This window comes from Antrostomus carolinensis, unplaced genomic scaffold (assembly GCF_000700745.2).
Source record: "Antrostomus carolinensis isolate BGI_N321 unplaced genomic scaffold, ASM70074v2 scaffold15659, whole genome shotgun sequence".
In the NCBI taxonomy this organism is placed as follows: domain Eukaryota; kingdom Metazoa; phylum Chordata; class Aves; order Caprimulgiformes; family Caprimulgidae; genus Antrostomus; species Antrostomus carolinensis.
This window is the reverse complement of record NW_010339363.1, coordinates 55564-67896: the sequence shown is the minus strand read 5'-3', so window position 1 is coordinate 67896 and position 12333 is coordinate 55564. Positions and strand designations below refer to the sequence as shown.

Below are 12333 nucleotides of genomic sequence, written 5' to 3'. Positions count from 1 at the left end.
GCAGCTTCAGTGACAGCACTGTTAGGGCAATTTTTCTATCAGGCAGCTCCATGGTTTATAAAACAACAGCTCTCAACCAACTGCGCTGGCATTTTCCACGTGCCACCAGCTTTGCCTTCAGGGTCTAGGTTGGGCGAACAAACCATCACACTCGGGGAGGCTGGGCACTATAGACAACCTGGGTTTGGTAGCAGCAGTCACAAAACTCATACACCTGCTAAAGGAGGCAGCTTGGATGGCCTTTCCAGGTCACAAATTGATATTTAGGACACAGAGAGAGAAATACCACAAAGTCTCAGATAAACGCAGACTATGGAGTAAGGACACGTGGGCCGAGTCCTGGCTCCTGGCAGCGCTGTGCTCGCTGCTGTGGTTAGCATAAGCAATGCATGGGTAACATAAATATTTTCAGGTCACTTCATAGCCATCCAAGATACGAATGCTCAATTTCTGCCTACAGAGAGGCAGGATGAGCTCTGGCCAAGCACAGAAATGCAGCTCTCTGCCTCATAGGGTCCAACCCGCTGCCAGCACAGCTGCTGGCGAGGAGACCAGAGCCCCACACCAGCCCTTCCCCATCACCTTCTAAAGAGGAAGGATACTAGACTCTTTTATTTATGTAAGTCATGTCAAGCAAGGAAAATGATACCTAATCACTCACTGAGGATGCTTAGTTCATTATGGCCAGGCTCACAGCAGGCCTAGGCGAGGTCCTGGCTGAGGCACCGCATCATTTGTGTGCGGAAATCGCCGCCAACCGTGAGTGGAGCAGAATAGTTTCCGTGTTTCCAGCCTAAGCCCACAGCCAGCTGCAACCCTCCAAGGCCTTTTGTGCTGGATAGTTGTGCAGCTTCCAGCTGCCTCTTTTCACCGGGCTTTCACATATAAAGTCATGAGGGGAAAACCAAGAAAAGATCTCCCTAACATGTAAAGAAACTTCAGTTCACACCAGCAAGGCTCTGCCAAGGCATGATGTTCCACCATGGCCAGGGAGCCAGCACATCAGCGGGTGTGGGGGCTCTTGACCAGAGGATTTTCCACTTTGGCCGGAGATGCACACTCACGCTTCCTCCCCAGACACCCGCCCCCAGCCTGCACGCCCAGTCTCAGCCTCCCAGACCACCCTCTGCTAATGGCTCCCTCCATTTCCCCAACGCCCTTCCTCAGAGGAAGCCACCAACGCTCCTGCAAGGGCTAAAAAATCTCCGTCAGGGTTATGTGAGCTTGTGCAGTCCCCAAAACACATCTCCATCTCTGCCCCCACAGCCCCCAGCACGCACAGCCTTGCCTCCCCTGCACGGCCAGTGACCCAGGACTCAGGTCTTGAACTTTCTGCACCACCAGCAACCAGATGGGAGACACGTCAGGAAAGGGAGGACACCAAGAGGAAATTTAATTATCCTTTTCCCGATAGAGCTGTAGCACTAGCGCGGAGCAGGAAGGGGAGAAGGAGGCGGTCAGGCAGTACAAACTGCTGCTGCTTCCTGCTGCGAGGTGAGGGAGGCCATAGCACCTCCATCATGTATCCTCACCTGGGACCACCCCACCAACCCTGGAGCACAGGGGCGGCTTTGCTGCCTGCTGCTGCTCCAAGCCCTGGCACAGAACCTTTATAAACTGGAACAGGGGTTGGGGTTTTGGGGGTGCAGAGAGGGTATGTTGTTCCTGGCTGTGTCCTCACAAGGGAGGGGCAGTGGTATCCATCAGGCTCACCCATGGCTGCAGGATGCTGCACAGGTAGGACTGCCCTGTTGTCCTGGCATGAGGACCAGTTTACACAGCTTTTTCTTGGACGATTGCCCACCCCGGTAATTCTAGATACACCATCAACTGTGTGTCCCAACCTGTCAGCAGGAGAAATCCCCACAGTGGCAAGGGAGCATCGCGGGACCGAGGGGTGGCTGCTGCCGCCTTTGTGAGGAGCTGGGCTTTGCAGCGGAGGCACCAGTGCACCTCGCCCATCAAACCCAGCAGGTCCTGACCAGGGCACAGACCTACCCAGCAAGCCCAAGCACCACAGCAAGAGGTGAAGGGTGGCTCTGGCCTTTACCATCTCCTTTGCCAACCCAGTTGCCTTTTCTTTGAGAGTAACGTGCTGTTGGCAGCACACCACAACCAGCCCTGACACAGCCAGGTGCAAAGCAGAAGGAGGTGCCTGCAAATGAATATTTTGCCATTACTTCAGAGCTCTTCTTCTGCCTCATCTCTGTGCTCAGGGAGCTGCTGGATGGGTGGCAGCAGAAGATGCTGTGGGCACCAGTCATGAACAAGCTGATTTTTTCCACTATCATCTGCAAGCCAAGGAGGATCTGGTACAGAACACAGGAGACAGGACTCACACTGTTACTTTGCAGATTTTAAAAATTCAAGTGTCATCTCACTGCCTCCTCTTTGTCACCCTTTCAACAACTTCAGGCCAGAAGAAGATGGAACATTTGTCTTCCAGAAAGCAAGACAGATAGTCCTGGAGAGGAGCATCACACAGGGAGGCTGCAGCAGAGGTGGGGACTGTGTTCACACCCTTCCCCTAAAAATCAGAGAAGCAGGCTGGAGGCCAAGCTGGCATGAATTCTGCTCTATGGGGACAGATGTCTGGAAACACTGCCTTGCCAAGGTCAGGAGATAGCCATGTCCTGCTGACAACTACCCAAGGGTTGTGTTTGTACTGGTTCAAGTAAATGAAACAAACAAACAACTGGGAAATGTGGAAACTATGTGAGCCATGGCCAGCTCTGCAGGGCTTTATCAAGCGAGTTTAATTTAGAAGAAATGGAATGGCATGGAGTCCAGGGCAAATGGTATCGAAACATTCCTGATCTCAGGTTTAGGGTTGCTTTCAACCAGAACACGTAATCGTGAACATATGGCTCAGGGAGTAACATAATCCCGTGTTCCCATGTAACACATCATGCGCTAACGTGAGACACACATTTATCACAGCAGCTTTGGAGCTCCGACAATTAACACTGGGGCTGGCAGTCCCAGGGGCTGAGCTGTGCATGCAGACTTGCCAGCTTCTGCCTACCTTCTGCCATCTCACAGACCAAAAAGCCTCTCTCATACATAGGCCAGGGCATGAATTTGCTTCCAGCTTTTCCAGGAGCTTTCTGCCCTCAGCAGTTATTATCCCTGATCTAGACCTGGGAAAGGCACCTCTGTCCCCATGCCCGCAGTGAAGATGCCCTGACCACACTGTCCCAGCAAACGTGCTGGCTGCTCATGATCTCTGCTCACCCATGCCATGCTGAGAGCCAACGTCAGCCAGATCATCTCCCACAACCCTCCCATGGGAGCAGCCCACTCAGGGGCTGGTGCAAGTGAACCCCCAAAAACAGCTGGTAGCAGCTCTTCTGGGACCAGCAGATCATTTTTGCAGAGTGGAGCAAATGTCCATGGAGACTTAAGAACTCTGCTGCCCTGGAGAAAAAGCATTTAGTATCCTACTGCTCCTCCTCTAAGATGTCCTGTCCTCTGTCACAGAAGGTAGACAGGACAGATATTTGTTGTGCTCTGGAAAAAAAAAGTCTTCTAGAGCCTGGTTGGCAGCAGATCATGTTTTTGGAGACGTTTATCTCCCTAATAACCTGTTCACCCTCCAGGTGCACCACATCCCCACAGTTTAACTTCCCAGAACTTCCAGGTGTATTAATTCTGGCCTGTCTTTGCTGTCTGGAAAACAGGCAAGTCATGAAACTAAGGACACACTGGAACCATGAATCCTCCTCGCTCTTCCTTGGGGCCTTGATTTTAGTGCACGCTGCATAGCTTCTCTGTGCAAGCTGTGCAGCAGCTGGTGAGCACACAGTAGGGATTCCCACCAGTGGTAGAACCCTGCCACAGCAATGCAAACCTCTGTGCTGAGGGTAAGCACTCATCAAACAAACCACTAAAACCCTGAGTGCTGCTCCTTTGTGCTTCATTTCCCAGTGGTGGGGTTAAAATGACAGCCATACACCCAGGTGTTTTAGCTGGGGAGTTATCTGAACACGGTTTCTTTGGCTGTATGTTTACAACAGACTGCAGTGTCCCTGAGCTGACAGCCCAGTCAAATGTGTCCTGTTTAACCCCAGGAGAGCCACATACCCTGAGGACTGCACTGATCCAAACCCCATTTCAGCTTGACTCAGGGGCCACAGAAGGAGATATAGAAGATAGAGGAAGAGTATGGACAGATTGGAACTATTCTCTGGCCCAGGCTGACGTCCATGTGCAGATGTTCTGCTGGAGGTGAGAAGAGAGAGCACGGGCTACTGGAGAGAAGTACATGCCCATCCTTAAATAGCCTACAGGACCCTCAAGAAAAATCCAGCAATACTTCCAGAAAGTAACCCTCCATTTAAGCAAGGTGTCCCTCTCCCACCAATGCTGGCAGGGTGCTGTGTAAATGTAGCTCCCTGATGGATTTGGCTACAGCCCGAGGGCAGCTGGCCAGACCAGTGGCCTTCTCAAGTATCAGGGTATTTGGCATGAAGATCCATTGGAAATCAACCCTAACATTTACCTGACCACCAAGGTGCCAGTTAGCCACTTGTCCCCAAAGAGCATCTGCTGCTTTTCAAAAGCAGCCCCTCAGCCCTTGGACAACCATGCCTTCCATCTTTCAAATAAAGATCTCAAATGTTTGGGGTCCACCAGCTTCCACACACCTCGAGTCATGCTGACACCATGCTGTGGAGCAGTCAGACGGCTGTCTCAGCTGGCGGTCAGGGCTACATCTGCACCCTGCAGCATGGCAACCTTTGGGATGGAAAGGGTACAGATCTAAGAAGTATCACCTCACAGAAGCTATTGCATTAACACAACCCCATCCCTCTCCCATTGGTTCCTGTCTCCCATCACCCCTGGGCCGGTTCCTCCCAGTTCAGTCAAGCTTTACACTAAAACACAGCATCGCAATGGTTTGCAAATGAAACCGAAGCACTCAGCTAAGGGAGCTGGAGCACAGCTGATAAGCAAAGCACTTAGCACAGGATATGTGTTAATGTCTCTGGGGAATATGTTTAAATGTGATAAACCACCAAGGGAGAACTTGAAAGTGTGGTGTCTAAAAACAACCAGGGAAACTGTACCTTAAACCTTATGGACTATTCTGCCACTTAAGAAACAAGATGAGGCTGAAGGTGTTAACCCTCTGCCTTAGGCACAGCTGCATTCTTTATAGCCATATGGAAAGAAAAGAGCAATTGCTTTTTGACTCTCCATCAGTTTTATTTTTCTCAGCAGACTGAGTACACACGGCTCCCATACAGCCAGGCATTGGCTACACCTGCCTATTTCAGCTCAGGACCTGGCGTCCCCTGCTCTGTCACCTGAGTCACTATTCTCAGCATTCCTCTATGCAATGTCGCGTGGTTTGCTATAAATACCAGGGAATACCCTTAAAAGAAGGGTCCCACTAATCCGAAATGTGAAGCAACACTCAGGACTGCACCTCAAGGTCACTGACATGCCGTCCTGGACCACAAGGAATGAAAGAAATCACTTGCAGGTTATCTTTGGTGGGAGGGCTGGCAGTTAGGAGTGGAGAGCTGTGCTCTCCCATTGCCAGGCTGGGGCACGTGCGAGTTTCATACTCTGTAATTCAAAAATTAGTCTGTTGATAAAATGGAAGCTTCTTTATTTAGAACAAGAACGGCTCCAAGTTCCTCAGGCAGTTGCCAAAAACATTCCCTGCGGTCCTATTGCCATCGTGTCTGAGCACATCTCAATCATTAGTAAATCTTCACAGTTCCCCAGGGAAGTAGGGACGTGCTGTTAAAAAACTGCTCCAGCCCTGCAAACACTTCCCCAGGGCTTGCTTTTGCACTTAACACAGAGCTCAGCTAAGGCTGACAAGGCTCCCAGTGTGCACAGCACCACTGCCTACAGTCAGGCTGAGCACTTAGGCTGAGTTTAAGCACTGAAGTCCAAACCTTCCAAAACTAACCAAATTACTGGAAGCAAAAGAGTCTTGTTCAGTAGCCAACTCACTCTGAGGCTGCCTTAAGCTTTTGACCTTTGAGACTCCTCAGTTATGCTCTCAGCTATGCACAGATCTGCCCCCACCTCAGGAGCTGGATGCCCTTCTCATGCCCAGGTGCTGAAGCCTTCTCCTGCTGCAGGGAATTCACCCCCCGCGGCAGGCACTGCGGTACCCCACTGCACCCCACTGCGGCTGCCCTGGAGAGGGGGGTCCCTGCAGAGTGTGGGAACAGACACTGAGCTGTAACTTGTTGGTGGCAGCACTCCAACTGCTGCATCTGCTCAAAAGACACTTCAGCATTTTACCACATCAAAATCCGTGGGTCCTTGCCCCAGAGAACATCTCCCTGAGGAAGATGAGAAAGAAAAGAAAGATATAGTGGGCAGTATAATGAAAGGATGCTACAGCATTGGTCAGTCTTGTGGGCTCAAGTTAAAAAATAAATGTCTTACATTTTAATTGACTGGATTGCTCCTTTAAACACCTTTGAGATGTTTAAAAATGATACCATAGAAGTCAGATTTTTCTCAGAAAGTTACCTTACATAATGGATATCTGTATCACACAAGCAAATCCCAGGTAGTTTACACACCATGCAAGAAGCCTCATACCCACGCCCTGTCCTGTGGTTGAATCTGAAGCTGAACAGCATGCTGTGACTTTCCTCCCTTTCCTCTCTTTTGAGGACACTCTAAGTTCCCAACAGACTCTCATGATCACCACTCTCCCCAGGCTCCTGGTGTGCAGCAGCTCAGTTTGATACCCACAGAAGCCATGCCCCAAACTTGACAGCCTCTCCACAGGAACGTCCACCCCTTGAGCTATGTCTCCTCAAGAGATGTGATGGTCCTGCCACTGTGTGTTGTGATTTAAGGCTGTGAATGCATGCTGGACACACACAAACATGGTGAGCTTCTCGGAATCAGATCAGCTTTTAAAAATCCCAAAGAGCTTTTGATGGGTGTGGAATTGGAGGGCTAGAGATCAGTCACGGGTGGGAAGACACAATAAATCTGCATGCCACGAGGGACATGCAAAACACTCTCTCAAGATTCCTGTCAGTGTTAACGGGAAGGAAAAGTTAACGTTTTCTTATTACTGGCGAGGGTCAGCCCATTTGATCTACAAGACAAACACAGAGAAGAGTAAACACAAACCTCCCACCAGAGCAGAGCAAACCATCTGGGTTTACACGCTGGGCTCCCCTCTGCTATGGATTTTCCCTGCTCAATAACTTCCATAGCAAGCTTGCTCCAAGGAAAAGCGTCATCCCCATTTTCACCTAGCCTTCCTCAAATAACAGCTGAGCCCTAGTCTTCCCACAGCAGCAAATACAAAAGCACTTACCATCCAATGCATTTTACAAAACAGATGAAGACACCACCACCAAGCTCCCAGCACCAGTCCCCCATGCTGGTTATAAACCCATTTGCCATCATTAATTAAAGCTGCAGATCACCAAGGCTCAAGGTCGCATTCAAAAGAGTTATTCTGCTGGTGCAGGAGCCTGTTAGCAAAACCTTCCTCCCCATTTACCAGGTATTGCACACACAGGTCCCACAACACCCAGCAGCACGGCCACTTTACCTGTGTGCCTGTGGAAAGCCATGATTAGCAGCCCAGAGTCACCCGCAGCCCCTGAGGTAAAAGAGTTCACAATCTCTTGGCTGATTGGGAGCTGCCCCGTTTGATAACATACATTTAAACGGAGGCTATTAATATGGACAGGACTCCTACCAGATGTCCACTCCCCTCCCCACAGATCACAACCTTAATCCCCCTGGAAAATTCTTACCATTTTAGGTGATCCAAGGGAGAAGAATAGGATCCAGAGACCTCTAGGTCTCTGTAGGCAACATGTAAATACCTGCCCGGCTACTCAGCACCCAAATTAGTTCCAAAGGCAGAGTGTGCCTAAGGAACTTGACCCCATGCTAGTACTATTTGGCCTTGGCTTTAGAGCTAGATTGTGTCTCCTAACAGTCCTGAGCTAAATTACAGACCCAACGTTCATTCTGCACTGCCATTGCTGAAGGGAAGACATGGATCACAGGGTGGCTGGAGGGGTTGCATTCCTAGGAACCAGCAGGGGGCTGTTCCCTGGCTGTAGGGCCCATGAATGCCATGGGTTATACTGCTGGGGACACAACTGAGAGCCCACAAAAGTAACAGAAGATACCTTCATGGGTGAGGTTAGACTTGCCTTCAACATGAGGGCCACACTGAAGTTTTACTGCCAGTAAAACTACCATACCTGGTCCTCCTCCAGTTTTTACCCTAGGACAGCTCAAGGCATTGACCATCCAAAGTGAACAAGTCCCTGAGCACTTAGAAAGCCAGGTTTCATGATTTTTGGGCTTCTCCAGCATCTAACACTATGGCTGGGCCCATTCCCCAACACATGGCTTGTAGAGAGCCCTGGCTCATGTCTCTGTCCTCTTTACTCAGGTGTTCACAAAGCTCCCTAGAAGGTCCCAGCTCCAACTGATGTATTTCTACCCAAATCACAACAAGGAGCGAAGGGAGCTCTGGTTCAGGGCTCACACAGGTTGTGGCTGCTCCACGGCCACGCACTCGCTCCAGGTTATGCAACTGGTGTCAGCGCACGCTCAGGGCTGGGGGCCAGGGACACCCAGCTGCTAATCCTGCCTCGACACTGACTCACTGCATGGCCGTGGGAAAGTCAGTTAACCTCCCTGACAGCCATTGGGAAGAGCCAATGTTTATCATTCCTTCCACAGAGCCCATCACAGTGGTGTCTGGCCTCTGAACAGTGATCAGCATCTTCAGCCTGAGTGGCCCTGCTACAGCCAGGAACCAGGAACATCTTCACTTCCCACTTGTGGAGGTCCTGTGAGGTCCTCAACCACACACACGTGTCGGGACACACACAGCCTCCAGCTGCAACATCAGGCTCGGTGACTCCCTGAGCCTTTGCACCCACCTTCAGACCCCCAGATAGCACACGTGCAAGGTCAGCATCCCACCAACATCCTGACATCTCCAAGTTTCCAACGTGGCCTGGAAAAGGCCACACTTGACAGTATCAAGTCCCAAAATAGCACAGCATGGAACCACTTGTGGAGCAGATTGAGGCTGGGAAATGTGCTATAACACTAGTACAGGGAAACACTTTGGCTGGGAAAAACCCAACGTTATTCTGCCCCAGCTCATCTATAAACTCAAGCAAATTGTTTGCGTAATTCAGATGGTAACAGGAACCCCAACAACTGGTATTTTCCTGTGCTAATCTAGTGTAATATTTACAGCCATGAGTTCATTTTTGGCAGTGCACGTAGCGTTTGCACCATTAACAATTCTCATTCCTTTCTAGTTCCCTACGCAAAGCTCTGGCACCCTCCTGCTCAGCAGTCATTTCCTACTTCCTCCAGAATACCCTCGTATTTCAATGAGGAACAGTAACCTTTGCTCCCTGTTGTAAAAGGCAGAACAGCATCTCTGTGCAATGTCAGCAGCTGCCACCTCCCACCCCAGAGGCAGCTGCAAGTCAGCAGCGGTTTGACAGCATTGCAGAGGCATGCAGAGAGTAGGGATGGACACTTGGCCATCAAAACATTTCACGTGCACAAATGCACGTGTGTTAGTGGCACGACAATGGGCACAGGCTGGAGGAGGTGGGACAAGGAAAGCTTGGCCAAAAAACAGGAGGAAGACTCAGCCCTGCTGATGCCCACAAAGTTTTACCATGAAACTCCCTGGAGCACGTGGCACAGCTCACTCTGCAAAGCCTCTGACAATCCCCCAGAGCAGTCTACAATAAAAAGGCCATTTTGTTTGAATTTGTGGCCCCCTGGGTCAGTGCATCGGGGACAGGCTGAGGAACAACCCTTGGTAAGAGGACAGGGCTGCTCTTGGTCTCTTGGCTGGTTTTAGCCATATGACCTTGGACAATTCCCATCTCCTCCTCAAGCCTCTCTTCATCCCCACAAGCCCAGGTGGTTAAACTCACTGTTGTTGCAAGGTAGAGCAGAAATGCCCGAGGGGGACATCATTGCCCCATGAAACATGGCAGGGAGCAGAAACCTCCAGGAAAGAGAGGGTGCCCCAGAAAGGAATTGTGCCAGCCCTGGTTAAGCCCTTCTCTGTCAGCCAGGCTCCACATACCCATGGGTCCCAGAGGACAGAGAACTACAAACATGTTGGCAAGTGCACAGCTGAGCATGCAGGCTTAGGTTTTTGTGTTTTTAATGTTAAACCTGTCCTGTAGGTTTTCAGGACACCAGGGAGCTGGCCTGGACACACTAACCCCACCACACAGGTCTGACTGCAGAACAGCGTGGCTGGGACATAGTGTCATCCACTCGGATAGACAAATGATTCACATTGTTGTTTCCAGAGTATTTTCTTGCCCTAACAGTCCTGCCAGAAAAGGTCTGGGTATCTCAGCTTGCTTGCACATCCTGCTGTCACTCAACAGGCAGAAAGTCCTAAATAGAGCTGGTATAACCCAGGCATTGATGAACTATTAGTCACCATCATCAAAGAAAGAAGCAGGCAGCAGTAAATACAAGCAGGAGGTCACCTGTCCACTTCTTAGGGCAACGCTGTACCTTCTGCTTCCATACCCACTGCTTAGCAGCACACAGCAAAGCTGCACAGCAAAGCACACCAGCCACTCACCGTGCTCCCCCGTGAAAATGAGAGCCCCAGGTTGCTCCCCACCCTTCCCATCGCGCAGGTGGGCACCGGACTCACTCCGTGCTCTCACTCCAGCTGGATGCTGCTGCTGTGATAGCACAGAACCAGCACGGTCCCACCAGCCACAGCTGTGCCAGGCAGCATGGGGGTTAGCACCCCACATCCAGGTTTGCTCCCACTCACCATTTGCACAAACACTTCTTTCTTTTCAAGTAACAGTACAGCAGATTCAGAGGTTTTTTTAATTTTAAGTCTGTCTTAGGTTGTATGCAACATGTGTTCTCCCACAGCAGAGAGCCCTCTCTCTGCCCAACCTATTGCAGACCCCAATTAAATGTCCCTTGGCTCTTCTGAGGCAGAAACTAAACAAAGTAAGTTTTTTAAAACTTTTTTTTTTTTTTTCTAAATGTAAAGACAGAGTTTGCAGGAAGCCAACCAATAAAGCAGTTGGGTTTAAGAGGAGAGGACACAAATACAACTCTCCAAGAAAGAAACCGCCTTTGCACTTGCGGGTGGTCCATCAGTGGGACGGGGGAGGCAGCAGCCCCACTGCCACAGAAATGCCAGGCAGGTTTGGGATCCACGACTGACACTGGGGCTGATCCCGCTCTCCAAGCACTCAGTATCCCATGTGCTTCCTGCTCTCAGCACTGGTTCAGCCCTGGTGAAAGGCACTGCAGAACAGTGTTTGCAGAGAGAGAGGAGAGGCTGTCCAGAGAGGGCTGCCAGGGGATGGCCCCTACTCCCCCCACAGCCAAGCACCCTGTGTGCCACCCACAATCACACCTGAACCCAAATGGGCAGTTTCCACCTAGTCTTTTCAAAGAGCAGAAAAAAGCCTTTTTTTTTTTCAGTTCAAAACCAAATAGTTTATATAAAGTATCACAAAAAGGCTTCAGAAGACACCAGACCTGGCTCGTATACCCCATGCTGCCTCCCTGAAAAGTCCTACAGGCACTCACGTGAACACAAGACAGACACCCTGGTTCACATGGGATGTACCTGCATCCAGAGCAAAGCCAGCAAGGACACAGCTGCAGTGACAGAGGGGATGAACATACCAGCCTGCAGGCAACCAGCTCAGAGGGGACAGTGGAGAAGTAAATGGGCAGGATGTGGTGAAGGTTCACAGAATATTTCCTTTCTTCCATGCTGAACTCCAGCCCACAGCTGGGTCAGATCTGTGTGCTGTGCAGGATCAGCTGTGGAGGTAGGGATAGAGGAGCTGGGAATAAATTTATAAGGAGGCAGATACAGACTGGGTAACCCTCCATGAATGCAGATATAATGTGAACAGAAACAAAGGGGAAAAGAGAAGGAAGGACAAGAGAGGAAAAAAATAAGGATGAGGGTGTAGTAAGACAGGAAAAAATGGCCCAGAGATAGCGGAGCTGGAAATAAAGTGTCTGAAAAATAGCAAAACTGGAAAGAGAGATAAACTGGGTTTTTCCCATCTGCCTCCATCCACAGGCTGGACTGTTTCCAGGACTATTCCCATGGCAGCTCCACATTTATTTCCCTGCTGCCATCTGCTCTGCGGTTCCCCTCCACACACGCTCCCGACTGGCACTTCTTCCCATCACCTGTTGCTGACATACAGACCTCTGGCTGCTGCTGAAAGCCAAGTGACACCAAGGCCTGGGGGGAGTGTCTGCACATAAATCAAGAGCTGCTTTGTAGACCCAAGGCTTTGTTCAGCTCCTGTCCCCACT

General features: G+C 50.4%; 1 protein-coding gene across 3 annotated transcripts in view; it reads right to left on the bottom strand.

Moving 5' to 3' along the window:
- The window catches only part of FHL1 (four and a half LIM domains 1), an 11439-nt gene extending 3573 nt beyond the window's left edge, over nt 1-7866 (bottom strand). For 2 of the 3 annotated variants that reach the window (XM_010175822.1, XM_010175824.1), the window contains exon 1: nt 7550-7651. In XM_010175822.1, the coding sequence (XP_010174124.1) occupies nt 7550-7571 (22 nt within the window). In that variant the 5' untranslated portion in view covers nt 7572-7651. Of the gene's footprint in view, nt 1-7549; nt 7652-7829 lie in introns of those variants that run through there. The other variant, XM_010175825.1, reaches the window with a different exon arrangement.
- Between the last annotated feature and the right edge of the window lie 4467 nt (nt 7867-12333).